Here is a 15397-nt window from a genome sequence, read left to right as displayed (position 1 = left end):
TTTCTCTCAGTGGCAGGAGCTGGGATGTCTGGACCTGGAACACCTAGAGCACTGGAGCCATCTGGGCACTGGGTTCTTCATGCAGTGTCAGGGCCTCTCCATGCAGCATCATTCTGTGGCCTCACTAGCCTGGTACCCTCAGGCTGCAAAGGCTGGGTGTCCCAAGAGAAACTGACAGAAGCTGTTGCTTTAGAAGTCATGAAGGGTCATTTGCATGTTATTCTGTTCATTGAGGCCACCACAAAGTCCTACCCAGGTTTAAGGGGAGAGGTCAAGGTCATAGACTCTGCCTTTTGATAGAGTAATATCAAATATTTATAGGCATGTTTTAAAATTACCATGGAATATCAGTTCCTTTGTAACATGGGGAAAACTCTAGAAAGCTCTCCTAGAAGAGGCAGGGAGATTTCTACTCAAAAGGAAAGCTTTCTCTATGACTTATTTCACTTAATACTCTCTAGGTCCATCCATGTTACTGCAAATGGCAAAATTCCACTCTTTTTATTGCTGAGTAATATTCCTGCATGTGTGTGTCAACTTCTTTGAAAAAGTTGAAGGAGAATAAGAGGTACAGACTTCCAGTTATAAAGTAAATAAATAACAGGAATGTTAAGTACAGTGTAGGGAATATATCAATAATATCTTAATAACTTTGTATGCTGGCCGATGGGTACTAGACTTATCAGGCACCACATCGTAAGGTATATAAATGTTGATTTGTACACCTAAAACTAAAATAATACTGTATGTCAGCTATAATTTAATATAAAAAAGAGAGCTTGATTAGAATATTAAGGAGCAAAGAAAAATTCTCTTCTCGGGACTTCAAAATGGCAGAGGAGTGAATGAAAGTCACAATGACCTCCCAGGACCAATCTGGAATTACAACTAAATTCTGGAAAAATCACCTGGAACAAACAACTTAACAATAGTGAGAGAGGAGCCTTATAACCTTGGACAGACAGAGGAATCAGCTTTAGCACAACCTAACTGGTAAGGAGTGTGGTAGAGGCTCAAGAAAGTGGGCTGGGCACCACGGGCAGCAGCTCTAGAAGGGTATTTAAATGGCCAGTTGGATCCCTCTGAGAAGAGTGGGGATCAACAGCACCAGAGCCCAAAAAGTACACAGATAACAGCCAGCTGCAAAAAGCAGCAGGGTTGCTCTCTGCCAGAGATGGGCAGCTGGAGATGCAAAAAAGCCATCTAAAGGGCCAAATTAATAAATTTTTATTTGCAGCCACTTACCCTGGGCTCTGGCAAAGGTCAGGGCAGAGTGGGCTGGAGGAGCCTGAGGAGAGACTGGGAAAGGAGGCTTTGGGGAAAGAATTGAGAGAGTAGCCAGGGGGGTCCTGGTGCTGACTCCTCACCCATACGGCAGCATCCATCTTGCTCAGGTAGACCACTCTCCTAAGGGGCAGCAGTATGAGAGGACACAGAGCCCTGCTCCCAGGAGGCTCTGCCCTGGCCCAGTGGTGCATAAGCCTGATGGCTGAGTACAGAGTGGCAGTCACAGATAATAGAGCCCTGGCTAAAGGAGGCACAGAGTGGTCTAGGGACACTTGAGGAGAGACTGGAGATGGAGGTTTTGGGGAGAGAACTGAGAGAGCAGCTGGCGAGATCTGGTTGCTGACTCCTCCCCAGTATGGCAGTAGCCTCTTGCTCAGGCAGACCACTCCCTTGAGCGGCAGCAGCATGAGAGAACACAATAGCCCTGCCCCTAGGAGGGACTCTGCCCTGGCCTGGTGGCGCTTAAGCCTGACTGCTGAGTGCAAAGTGACTATTTTAACAACTGAAGGAGACAGCCACAGGCAGTAGATTCCTGGAAGTCTTAAACAGACTGGCTCAGGTCAGACAGGGTCAACATCTGACTTCATCAGAGGCAGATCCAGAAAGAAAAAACAGTGGTCTCCTACCATAGAAATTCATACCACAAAGTCAGGAAATCAAGACAGGATTGTTTTACTTATTGACACCTCCTAACCACTATATTAAAATGACTCAGTTTTGATAGCTCCTCAAGTGTTCCTCAAAACATCAAGTGATTAGATTCAAGAGGAGGGGAGGTTATTGTTAAAATACAGACTTTGGGTCACAGCCCAGAGTTTCTTCTGAATGAGAGGTAGTGCTTGGAATCTCTATTATAAACAAGTTCTCCCAGGGATTCTGATACAGGCAAGAGGCACTGTCCTTTAATAAAGAATGAATTTGCCTTGTTTTAAGTCATCTGATGATATTTGGCCTCCTGAAATTTTTATTTTCATTAATATTTGAGCTATTAAAGCAATAATTTTGTCTTATAGGATCTCTAAGAAACATAAATCCACTTTAATTTAATTTAAATCATAATGATAATTTTATTGGAGGTATATGGAGATTTCTAATGGGAAACAACCAAGCCTCCTGAGAGACTGGAACCCGGAGCTGGAAAGCAAGCAAGATCTCTGCTCATTCTCTGACCTCCTTTTTCTCCTTACACATCCATTTTATCTTCTTGGACTGCATGTGGTAAAAACGAACCTTTCTAAATAGATCTGTGCGTGTTCTCTGTTCAGGGCTCCAGAACTAATTACTTGGAGTATCCTAATTGCAAATTCTTAGGGTGAGAATCTGATTGGCTCCACTTAGGTCAGTTATCTACTAATCAGCTGTGGCCAAGTGGGTCCACTGACCAGTCAGAAGGTTCTTCCTAAGTGGCTACTTGGGAATGGTACCTGCTGGTCACAGTTCTCTCTGGCACAGTCATGACCGGTGAAAATAGTGAAGTATTGTGAGCCACATCAATTAACATGCTCTGACTGTGACCACAGCTGCATGGAAGGAGGCCCAGGACAATAGGGGAGGATGTTCAAATATTATATTAATTATCCCTCTAATTATGTCTGAAGTCTTTCTTCCTCTCTGCAGTGCAGAGTCAGAGAGTGTACCTGCTTGTTCATTGCTGTATCCCCAAATGCTTAACCAGGCTCTTAATGAATATTAAATAGTTGAATGAATAAGGGAACAATAGTCCTATATTCAGTTTTATGAGGAATCACCTCCTTCAACAAATATTTACTGAACATCTACTATGTGCGAGATACTAGTCCAGGGTCTTGGTTTACACCAGGGAACAAGACAGGCAAAGATACTTGCCCTCATGGAGTTTATATACTAGCCATTTTGCTGGGCATTGATCTATATCCTAAAGGGATCAATACTTGGTCATTGCTCTTGGAACCATCCTTTGTGATTGGGTTCAGCCACTGCAAGTGTAAGGTCTGTGGAAAACTTTATCTGTTGTTTTAGTATCAATGGAAGGCATGTGGACAAAGCCTGGAGAGAATTTGAATGAACATTAGCTACCCTGGCTTTCCCCAGGGGCTGCTTCCAACCACCCTGACCTGCTTGTTCTCTTTCCCAGGTCATGCTTTCAGAGCGCAAAGGCACAGATGAGCTCTATGCTGTGAAGATCCTGAAAAAAGATGTTGTGATCCAAGACGATGACGTGGAATGCACCATGGTGGAGAAGCGCGTGCTGGCCCTGCCTGGGAAGCCGCCATTCCTGACCCAGCTGCACTCCTGCTTCCAGACCATGGTAACATGTCTGGGGGCCCTGGCTCTTCCCCTCCAGAGTTTCACCAGGATTTGGCCAAAGATATCCCAAAGAGGCACCTGGGTCCTTCCCATAATAGCACAGGAAAATGTGGGGCCAGAGAAGGTTGCTGAGAATTTCTGAGGTGGCTGCTGAGAAGCACTCACCCTGATGCAGGTGCTGTTTCAACAAAGATAAAGGAACTCAGGCAATTGGTTTTATAACCAACAGAGCAGGACCTTTCTCTGACAGTAAGAGGTGACTTGGGGACAGGAACTCAGGACTTTCGGTTTCATGATATGAGATGTAATGCCAGGTGGGAATGAGGGTAAAGGTCCACACTTTGTGCCTTTAGGTGATTATAGGCAGCCCTCCAGACCCTTTGGCTAAGTGCTCCAATACATTCTGCAAGCTGCATGGACCTCCTTGGAGGAGTGGTTGCCTGGGAACACAGTCCTTGGAGGACTCCTAGGGTGTGGGGTACAGTGTCCTAGGCAGGGGCTAGTGAGATCAGAACTGTGGCTCCCAAGAGGGGGAAATTTGTATACTATCTGCTATTGACTGTGACTCCAACTCTGTGAAAGCAAGAGACATCCCTTTAAAAACCTCTTATACTTGTCGCTTTTTAAATTAGACCTTGGCATCTGTACCTAGGGAGAGGGAGGCCAGAGCCCCTATTGCAAAATGGGACAAAGTTAATTCTTGCCTTTAGGGCTTCTAAGGGCCGGTGGCCCCATGACATAAAGGTGCTTTCAGGGAGTTTTCAAGATGATTTAGACTCCATCCAGTTATTAACCTACATGCTAATTTTAGAGCCCAACCTCTGTGTGAAATACTACATATAATTTAAAGATTGGGACTTCCTCTCTTCTCCAGCATCACTGACTACCATGCGCTGCTAAGTTAGGTTCATCACATCCAGCTGAGAAAGACCCAGAACTGGATTTGGGGAGGTTTTCTCAGTGCAGACCATACACCAAGCACAGAACTGCCCTGTGTGAAAGGGGCCAGTGCCTTTTATCTTCTAAATGGTCTTCTGATACATTTTGAAGTCAGACCTGGGTTCAAATCTGGATCTGTTGCTTACTGAGTTGAATGACCTCAGGCAAATTATATAACCTCTTTGGGCTACAATTTTTTAAATCTGTAAAATGGATGAGATAATAGTAACTATATCCAAGGTTGTTGTGAGGAGAAAATGAGATTACACATGAGCAACATGTAACACAGCATTTGGTACCTGATAAATGCTCAATAGATGTTAGTTATTTATTTCACAAGTGTTGGCCTTGGCCTTGACCAAGTCCTGTTGTATAGAGCTGAGTAAGTGAGGTCCTGTTTTTAAGAAGTTTATGGTTTCAATAGCTAAAGCAATAGTTAAAGATAATGCAGTAAGGGCTATGATAACAAGACCTAGAGAGGTGGGTGGGTCTGCAGATTGTTGCCTGATCACCAGATGGTGTCTGCTTTTTGGGTGATGACATTATTTTCTTCTGAGGCCAGGTTCTCCAAATCCTGGATATCCTCCCTATCACAAGTAGTCAGGAGGGAGGACACATTTTATGCAAATGTGTATAGTATTCTCTGTGGGGGCTTTGATCCACCAGCCTCTTGTTGGGGTCTGCTAAGTGATGAGGGGTTACAAGAACACCCTACACTCCACTGCAAGCCAGACGAAGAGTCGGAATCATGTTTGCCACAGTATGGGGCAGGCTCCACTATGCAAAATGGCCCTGAGCAGTATGAAGGAGTTTTGGGTGGACTTTCAATTACACTCCCCTTTTCAGTTCACTTGAAGTTTTTCCAAGAACCTGAAGGAGAGTGTTTCTATTTGGTGTTACCGTGCTCACAGCATCTTCCTGACATTTGCCTTTTTAACAGAGAGTACCAGGCTTTAGGTTCTGGCTTTGGCAAATTGCAGTTTCTAGGTCATTGTTTTGTTTTTATTATTTTTTTCCACAGATTTCTTCCATTTATGACAGCACTATAACAACATTTAATTTTGAAATATTAGCAAAAAATACAGAAAACACACCAAATAGATGTTTAGTAATTAGTTATTATAAGGTTAAGTTCCTTATGCCACCACCCAGGTCAAGAGAGAGAACTTTGCAGCTGCTCTAGAAGTTTCTCTGCATTCTAATTTCAATGTCCCCCAATAGTAGCATGACTTCCTTGCATGTCTTTTATTTCTTTTTCTGAAGATTTGATTTACTTTTTATTTTTAAAGTATATTTCATTGACTCTGCTACTACAATTGTCCCATTTTTTCCTCCACTTTATTCCCCTCTGCCCTGCACCCCTCCTCCCACCAGCATTCTGCTCCCCGCTCCACCCCAGTTCATATCCATGGGTTGTACATAAAAGTTCTTTGGCTTCTCCATTTCCTATACTACTTTTAACCTCCCCCTGTCTATTTTGTACCTACAAATTATGCTTCTTAGTCCCTATACTTCCCCCGCCATTCTCCCTGTCACTCCCTGCTGATAACCCTCTATTTGATCGTCATTTCTGTGATTCTGTTCCTGTTCTAGTTGTTTGGTTAGTTTTGTTTTGTTTTTTGTTTTTTGTTTTTTTTTGCTTTTGTTTTTTAGGTTCAGTTGTTGATAGTTGTGAGTTTGTTGTCATTTTACTGTTCATAGTTTTGATCTTCTTTTTCTTAGATAAGTCCCTTTAACATTTCATATAATAACAGCTTGGAGATGATGAACTCCTTTAACTTTACCTTATCTGGGAAGCACTTTATCTGCCCTTCCATTCTAAATATAGCTTTGCTGGAGAGAGTAATCTTGGATGTAGGTCCTTGCCTCTCATGACTTTGAATACTTTCTTCTGGCCCCTTCTTGCCTGCAAGGTTTCTTTTGAGAAATATGCTGATAGTCTTATGAGAACTCCTTTGTAGGTAACTGTCTCCTTTGCTCTTGCTGCTTTTAAGATTCTCTCCTTATCTTTAATCTTGGATAACTTAATTATGATGTGCCTTGGTATGTGCTCCCTTGGGCCCAACTTCTTTGGGACTCTCTGAACTTCCTGGATCTCCTGGAAGTCTATTTCCTTGGCCAGATTGGGGAAGTTCTCCTTCATTATTTTTTCAAATTAAGTTTTCAATTTCTTGCTATTCCTCTTTTTCCTTCTGGCACCCCTATGATTCGGATGTTGGAACGTTTAAAGTTGTCCCAGAGGTTCCTCAGCCTCTCCTCATTTTTTTTAGTTCTTGTTTCTTCATTCTGTTCTGGTTGAATGTTTATCTCTTCCTTCTGCTCCAAATCATTGATTTGAGTCCTGGTTTCCTTCTCTTTACATTGGTTCCCTGTATATTTGTCTTTATTTCATTTTGCATAGCCTTCACTTTTTCTTTTATTTTATGACAATACTGAATCATTTCTGTGAGCATCCTGATTACCAGTGTTTTGAACTGTGCATCTGATAGGTTGGCTGTCTCTGTCGCTTAGTTCTTTTTTTTGAAATTTTGATCTGTTCTTTCATTTGAGCCATATTTCTTTGTCTCGGTGCACCTATTACGTTGTAAGGGGTGGAGCCATAGATATTTGCCAGGGTGGGGCAGCTCTAATTTCAGTGTCCCCCAATGGAAGCATGACTTACTTGCATGTCTTTTATTTATTTTTTTGAAGATTTTATTCATTTTTTAGAGAGAGGAGAAGGGAGAGACAGAGGGAGAAACACACTGATGTGCAAGAGAAACATCCCAGTTGCCCCTTGAAGACCTGCAAAAGGGGACTGGGCTGCAACCCAGGGATGTGCCCTGACCTGGAATTAAATAGGCAACCTTTCAGTTTGCAGGATGACACACAACCTACTGAGCCACAGCAGTCAGGGTTTCCTTGCATGTCTTTATTGTTTTATCTCTGTAGTTTAATCTTTCCTTTTTTAGAAATTGGATGTGTTTTATAAGTCTTTTAATATAGTGATTTTCTGCTCCATCCCTTTCTTTGATCTGTTCTTTTATCTGCTGATGATCTCTATTGGCTCCATAGAGTTTTCACAGTCTGGGTTTTGCCAGTTGCACAGTAATGGGACATCTCTACACATTTCCCTTGTCCTCCATGTTTCCAGAAGACTCCTGACTAGACTCAGGCTTGGTCAGACTGAGGTTAGATCCTCTTGGCAAGATCATAGGTGGTGGGTGTTATTTCTTCGGAAGGCAAATAATGTCCAGCTTCTTCTCTTTTTTGTGATGTTGGCAACCACTTGATTGGTGCCCAGGTCCAATAATTCATTAAGTATTGTGAGAATCTGATAACCTAATGCTAACATTCCCTTTTCATTTGTTATTTGGAATCCTTTAATAAAAAAGTACAAGATTTCCTCATCTAGTGCCTGGTGCTGTGGGGGTACAGTTCATATAGGAAAGGCAGGATAAGTGTTTGATTCCCATTATTTAACAATTTCCATGAATTGGTTCATTATTATGATCCAAAGGTAGCTAAAATTTGCTTTTAAAATAAGATTTTTGACTAAGAGAGTCAATGCAAAGAAAAATGTGAGGTGAGCAATAATTCACACCATCTAGGGACTTGGCAAGATGGGGAGGGTGTGCTTCTTGTCCAAGTCTGGGGAGTTAAGGCCTCAGAGTATTCAAGTGGGGGCTGAGACAGGATTAGACAAGACTCTCAAATCTCTAGACTTCCTCTTTCCCAGTCTTCTCTTGTTTCCATTGGTGGTCCCCAAATTGGCTCACCAGCATCAGCAGATGAAGGACAGTCTCAGTCTGGTAAATAGACTAGGAAGGAGATCTTTCTCTTGAGGCAGAGGCTGGGCTCAGAGAAGCAGGGTTTTCAATTTCATTTGGATGTGTTGAGATTGGAAGAAATTAGTCATCTGTGATTTGTTGAAGTTCAGTATTTTTGTTTGTAATTTACTGTTTTAAAAATGATAAATTAAGTTTGAAATTACTCCATGACTACCAAGCTGTCTCACTCACTCATGTTTCAGTATGTTTTTTGGAAGAAGAGAGGAAAGCCTGGGTGCTCATGAAAGTTGTGATGTGCTGGCCGCCCCCCACCCCGCCGCCAAAGAGCTGCCACACACCAGGGAAGAGATGAAAAGTCCAGAGAGAGTCCAGAGCGTGTGTGTGCACAACGCTTGTCCTGTGGGGGGTTGAAGCATCTGCTGGAGCTTGACACAGTCTCCAGGTGCAGTGAGGCCAGGAGTGAACAGACTGCTTTCCTGTTGGGAGGATCAGATCAAACAGTCACCGTGTCTCAAGAAGCTGTATTGTGCTGGGGGAGAGATGTGACTTTAAATATTAAGGGTTGTGCTTGGCTTGGAAGATGCGCTTCCTGAGAAGGTGAGGCCACTGAGGGAAGAACCAATGCTCCGCCCATGGTGCCTTCACTCAGTGTCACATGTTCATTGAGTGGAAAGCAGTTATTAAATTTTTTTCATTTATTTGGAATTTTTTTTGGCTAAGCACATTTATTTTAATTTTACATAAATTAAATTGACTTCAAAGACATCATAATGCCTACTATTTGTGAGGCACAGGGCTAATGATCATAAGCCACATGACAACCCTTGGATGGATACTGCCATCATCCCCATTTCACAGCTGAGGGGACTGAGGCCACATAGCTAGTATTGTAGGGCCAGGATTTGAACCCAGGCAGCTGAGCTCCAAAGGGCTTTACATTAACCTCTACTATGAGGTCTTTTGAGTGTGTTGAGTGTTAGATCTCCTGGTTTCCACTCACTGACATTTCTGGAGTGGGATCCCCAGTGCCAGCCTGTCTCTAGGCTCAGCGAGGGGCCTGGGCTCTAAGAGTCTTGCTCATCTCCCACCTGCTCAGTGCAGATATGTAGTGCTCTGTCCCTCAGCTTTCCCAACTTTGAGTGGAACTCACTTCCCACCTAAGTGTCTGCCATCCTGTGTACGCTCAAAACCTTTGTTTCTTTCTAGGCTCCCCAAAAGTACTAGGACAGCGGAAACTATCTGTCATCCCACTTTGCAGATGGAAGGACTGAAGATCTGGGATGTCAGGTAGTTTTCCCTAAAATAGCACAGGATCACGGGCCCACTGAACTCAGGCTTTTGTCAGTACATTTTGTTGAGTTGCCACCAACATGGCCTTAACAATAATGATAAAAAAATGATAAAATCACCAGTTAGCACTGCAGGTGCTTCAACAGAGTCAGGCACGTGCTTAGCTCTCTACAGGTCACCTCTCATGTTACCCTCCCAACATCTCTTTTGGAGGAGGGATGCTGTTACTATCCCCAGTTTATAATGGGTAAGGACACTGGTATTCAGAGAAGTTTGGCAACTCCTGCATTGTCACACAGGTAGTGGTGGACTGGGATTGGTTCTGCAAGAGTCTAGGATCCCAAACCCAAACACCTTGCCACCCTACCTCTTCCTTAACTTCAGATTCCTTTTTCTAGTTTACAAATTACTTTCACTTTCTGGATCCCTTCTCATTTTTACAAGACTATAAGCAACTACTGCCATTCACATTCTGCACAAAGGAAACAGGCCCTCAGAGAAATGAAAAGCTTAGGTTACACAATTGCTAAGTGGCAGGTGTCCTGATGCCCTTTCAGGTGTCCCTTCCACTATGAATGAGTTGCCCCACCTACTGACCTCACAAGAATATTGTAATGTTGGAAAGATCTATGTGGGAGTGATTTTAAAATGTGGGGAGCACTACATATAAATGAGCAAACCATTGTTAGAGTGGCTCAGATGAGCAGGAAGGTGACACCTCTTTTCAGAGAAGGCCTGTGAAGGTGGTCATCTGACTCATGCTCACCTTCTAGAATTGCATATTCTCTGCACCCCAGATTGGTGCCTAGGAGGAGGCAGACTGGGCTAAAAGTAGGCAGTGTCTGTAAGCCGGTGTCCTTAAAAGTCAGATCATTACTGCCAGTACACAAATGGTACTAATGCTTATTGATTCTGTCAGCAAATGTTTATTTGTTGATATAAATGTGTCAAGACCCAGCTGTATCACTGTGAGGGGTCCCTCAATGAACAAAAGAAAGTCCCTGTTCTAACAGGGGAGACAGATAATAAATAACAAAGGCAACAAAAAATAAAACAGATAGAGATGGATGGATTGGGATAGAGAGGTGCTATTTTTCATAGGATGACCAGGGAAGGTCTTTCTGATGATGATGATGATGATGGCATTTGAGCAGAGACCAGAGCAAGTGAGGGAGTGAAGTGTGTGAGTATCTGGGGGAAAGTGCTCTCGACAGCAGGGAGATGGAGTGTGGGAGCCCCAGGAGGGAACACACACAGGCGAGTTTGAGGAGCGGTGAAGAGGCCACTGTATAGCCTGCGTGGACTGTCATTTTGTATTTTGTGACCTGGGATTTCTTTATGAATCAGCTGCCTTTAAAAAAATGACAAATCTGGTATAACATGTTGCAAATTCGATATGTTTGTCTTGCCAGAGATTTGGAATTTTGAAGATAAAATAATCCTTAATAGGATAAAAAATAATCTCTAAGGTGGTCAAAATAAATAAAAGGGAAAAAAGAACCTACTAATATACAAAACAACTTTTGTCATTCTTAAAAGGATGCAAGTTTAATTTCTAAAAAATTGTTAGAAAATCACAGTTATATCAAATGTATTCTTAGACAATTGGATTTTAAAAACCTTTGTAAAATAGGCATGGCACAATTTTAACAGAAAGTGTAGGATATTAATTCTATTTAAGAGATTTTTTAAATGTGTTAAAATTGAATGTGCACATGAAAAAAAGTCAGGAAGAGACAGACATAGACCAATCAAAATATTGATTTGATTTAACAAGAGGAATGTGGATAAATGTCTTAACTTTGAAAAGTGTCTATACCAAAACAGTTTACAAAATGTTCATTGTGCCACGAGACAGCAAATGATAATACTCAGATGCAAAAGCCATCAGAAGGGGTTTGAATTTTTAGAAAATTGCTCAGTAGGTGAACTGGCCTTTGGTGAATGGGGTTTAGGGGAATTGCTCTAGAAGCACAAAGGGATAAGTATAAATGCCTCAGTTCAATTACTAGGCCTGTAATTACCAGCTCTGTGACCTCCAGGAAGTCACCTAATAGCTCTGAATCATCTTTAAAGTGGGCATAACATGTGAGGATTAAAAGAGATAATGTACAAAGTGCATGAGAAACATTAAAGGGAGGCTACCTACCTGCATTATCAGAGCTGGGCGGGAGGGCACTTAGCTGCATAGGCACAGAAGGATTATGTTTTTCACAGGGGCAGTTGTCAGCCCGGCACATTCATGCAATTTCCCAACTGCCAGTGGGTACAGACAGTTAAGTCTCCTTAGCAAAACATCTATTTTAAATGTTTTCTTTTCAATTGAACATATGCACTTCTTTTTTTAAAAAAAAATTGAATTAGACTTATGAGTCATTGAAGGACAGAAGTTACTTCCCAAATTTGCTGTGGTGGCCCAGCAAGAACTCAGTTGCAAGGCATGCTGGGAGGGACATCAATGCAGAATGCAGTAGGGGACAGGGAGGGAAATGACAATGATTGCATTTGTCGAGGTGGCCCCTGATGGCATGTCTGTTGAACACCAAGAGTGTCCAAGAAGTCCTGGTAACTTGGAGTCAACTCTGCGTTGACAGCAGTTTCCAAGGATATGGTCTGCTGTAAGGGTGTTGCTGTAGGAAGCTCTAGCAGTAATCTCTGTCAGGGATGGTTGGGTTGCAAGAAACAGAACAACCCCTCCTCCAAAGTTCTCAAGTTTGTTTGTTTTTTTTTTAAAGGATTTTAAAAAGGAATGAACCAACCAAAGGAGGACTTGTACCTGAGTCTCACAAAGAACTAAATTTTGTAACTGCAGAGCTTTCTGGAATAGATCTCCGTTTCTCCTTGTCTGTGTTTCTTCCTGGTCATGGTAACATGGCTTTTCTGGCCCCTTACAGATTGCCTGTCCACCAAATTCCCTGGGTTTCAACTCAATCTCACAGGAAAGAGAATCTGATTGGTTTAGTGCAGGCCAGATGTCTTATTCCTGGCACAATCAGCTGGTAATTGACTACTACTAACTCAAAAGGAAGGTTTAAGAAGGAATAATTGGTTCTCGTTTCAGGTGGGAGATGTCATCTTGAGTCCAAGGAAACCAACTTAGCTGGAGCAGGGCATAGCCTGCTGTAACAGTGCCAACATGACATTCAGTGAGGGATGGAAGGGGAAAGAGGAAGCTTTGCTGTGCCAGGGCTTTAGGGCAGCTAAAGCCATTCAGGGATCTTGGGTGCAAGAAAGGACCCAAGAATGCATCCAAGGCATGTAAATCTGATCTGGGTAGGAATAAACACAACCTGGTTCTCTCTGCCTTCTTGTTGGTGGCTTTGCATCTTCATTCAATAACCACAGGCCCATAGAATTCTAAAGAAGAGAGATGGTCCTAGCTCTTGAGAACTTTGCTCCCTATGTGGAAGGGCAAGGCCTTGAAAGTTGAAAAAAGTTAGAGGAGCATCAGCTACTTGATTCTGGCAGCAATCCTAAGGCTGTAGATTACAGAGGAAAGAAAAGACATGTGCAACCAACATCCTAGTGAGGCTCTTCGAGTTTGCATGGATTTGACGTGCATCCAATGATGTGTCTTTGCAACACCCCTATGAAGGAGAAGCTAGTATTATCCCCTTCAGGGAGGCAGGGGAGGTTTAAGTATCTGATGCAAGTTCTCAGAGTGGGTAGGCAGTATAACTGGGACTTGAACCCAACACTAGCTCGTGTTAACCACAGCACTGCATAGCTTTTCAAGAGAAACAGATGGATCTGAGTGATAAGCAGAACAGTTTATATACAGGATTAATTCATTGACCAGTATGGGAAATGATAAAAGATTGTTAAATAGGTAAACAGTACTGCAACCCATCTGAGAGCATGATACCTGCTCTTAGACTTGCCCACGTTGTTGATTTTATCTGTCCATGGTATCTTATTAAAAATGGCATGTTTCCCCCTGGGAATTGCATGGATATGATGTGACATCCCACTTTCAGCTATCTTGGAGGAGGAACGATTATTTCTTTGAATTCTCTGCCCTGTCTTGGGCCTCCCAGGTGAATGCTGCACATGCCATCCAGTCATCATTTTAAATCAGACTATCCTCATACTCATGCTCCAAATTTGGGAAATTCTGTGCAATTCTTTTGTATGATGCAGTGACAGATATTTAATATTATTTATTTACTAATTAAATGTGAGAGATGAAGGAGAAAGGAAATTTAAAATTAACCGAAGTCATTTCATGCGTAGGAGACTAGGGCAATGTGTACTGAAGAATAACAAGAATAACAATGACAATTGGAAAGAAGCACAGTTTAGCAGACTGGCTAGTTTGAAAAGAAAGATGGCGAACTTGATTTTCTGAGCGCTTAATTGCAGTTGACAGTGGAACACCCACATAGAGATGTCTTATAGCCAGCTGGAGCAGACTGGAGCTCGGAAGAAAGGAAAGGGATAGACACATAAGTCAAGATTCATCAGCCCAGAAGGATGAAAGTTGAAGTTTTGGACTGTGACAATTCCTCTTCAGAAAACTGAGCCAGCAGGAGAGACCAAAGCTGGGCCTTGAGTCGTTACTCAGTAAATGCTTTTTGATTTTCTTGTGGTACAAACACTAGGTCCTAATCAAAAACTACTGCATGTGACTATGAGAAAGATCTTTTGAGACCTTGGAATAACTTTATAGAAAGAATAAGGGATCAGTAACATTTCAGGGCACTGTGGAGGGTATTGTGTAAGGTTCAGAGGGAGTAGGGGGAAATTTTCAGTGGCCAGAGCCTCCAGAGCTCTTTCTTTGTGCCTCTCATGTAAGGTCTTTAGTCACATTTTATTTTAGATGATAGCTTGAATTTGTTGTGTATTTGTTTTAACCAAAATTCTGAAGGCAAAACCTGTATCTTATGCAACATGTTTGCCCCTTTTATGCCTAATGCATGACTTGCAAAAACAATTGCTCAATAAAAGTTCTAAAACTCACTTCTCTGGTCCATATCAGCTATAGGTGGCCTCTGCAGTGTGTTCCTGACTTTTGAGTTGGAGGTGAGCTTGGTGGGACACAGACAAACGACACTTGTAAAAATGAGTCATTTGGGGTATTGATGGACCAAGCAAAGCCAGACTGAATGTCCAGAGTTGAGAAACTCCACACATGTGTTTGTTTTGTACAGAAACAAAAAATTTCCATTTACGGCTTTCATATGAAGTTTTAAAACTTTTAAATAATTGTGTTTATGTTTTAAAAAAGCAAGTTAATAAAAATATTTTAAAATAAATGTATGTTTGTGGATGAGGCAGGTAAACAAGATGAAGACCTTGAATCCAGTATGGGAGCCAAGGGACGTGTGGGTGGATGGCTTTATACAGTTTATTGTCACTTGATCTCATCCTCCCTTTCTTCTCTTTTGTAACTCCATGCATCCTGTTCTCCGTGTCAGCATCAATAACCATAAAACCAGGGGCTTCAAGTGCTTGTTTTATTTTTCACAATACGCATTAAAATAAACACAAAACTATCAAGGTAATGACATGTATGTCCATAGCTTAACTAAAATTATTTCCTAACCCGTTTGGGGAAGCGTTGCTGCTGGGAAATGTGTCTGGTCTCCCCACTTGTCTGGGGAATCCCTCCCATCAGGTACCCAGTTATTCACAGCAACATCCTGGCAGTGGAATACCGCCTGGCATAGAGTGGGCATCATTAAGCGTTTGCTCAGAAAATGAAAAGACAGTGAGATGCCAGCTGTAATAGCCAGAGTGCTGGTACCAGAGCCAGACTCAGTGAAGTCCAAAGATGATGGGTCTCAGGCTTTCCCTGCAGCCACTCAGTGGTGGAAAAAGACCAC

The 15397-nt window shown here is 42.4% G+C and overlaps 1 protein-coding gene across 3 annotated transcripts in view; it reads left to right on the top strand.

Moving 5' to 3' along the window:
• The window catches only part of PRKCB (protein kinase C beta), a 313522-nt gene that overhangs the window by 253154 nt on the left and 44971 nt on the right, over positions 1-15397 (top strand). For all 3 annotated transcript variants that reach the window (XM_054580891.1, XM_054580890.1, XM_054580892.1), the window contains one exon: positions 3401-3574. In XM_054580891.1, the coding sequence (XP_054436866.1) occupies positions 3401-3574 (174 nt within the window). The remainder of the gene's footprint in view (positions 1-3400; positions 3575-15397) is intronic.

The sequence above is a fragment of the Pteronotus mesoamericanus genome, unplaced genomic scaffold (genome assembly GCF_021234165.1).
Source record: "Pteronotus mesoamericanus isolate MK-2021 breed Mesoamerican mustached bat unplaced genomic scaffold, CSHL_Meso_final contig_64, whole genome shotgun sequence".
Classification (NCBI taxonomy): Eukaryota; Metazoa; Chordata; class Mammalia; order Chiroptera; family Mormoopidae; genus Pteronotus; species Pteronotus mesoamericanus.
This window is presented reverse-complemented; position numbering and strand designations above follow the sequence as displayed.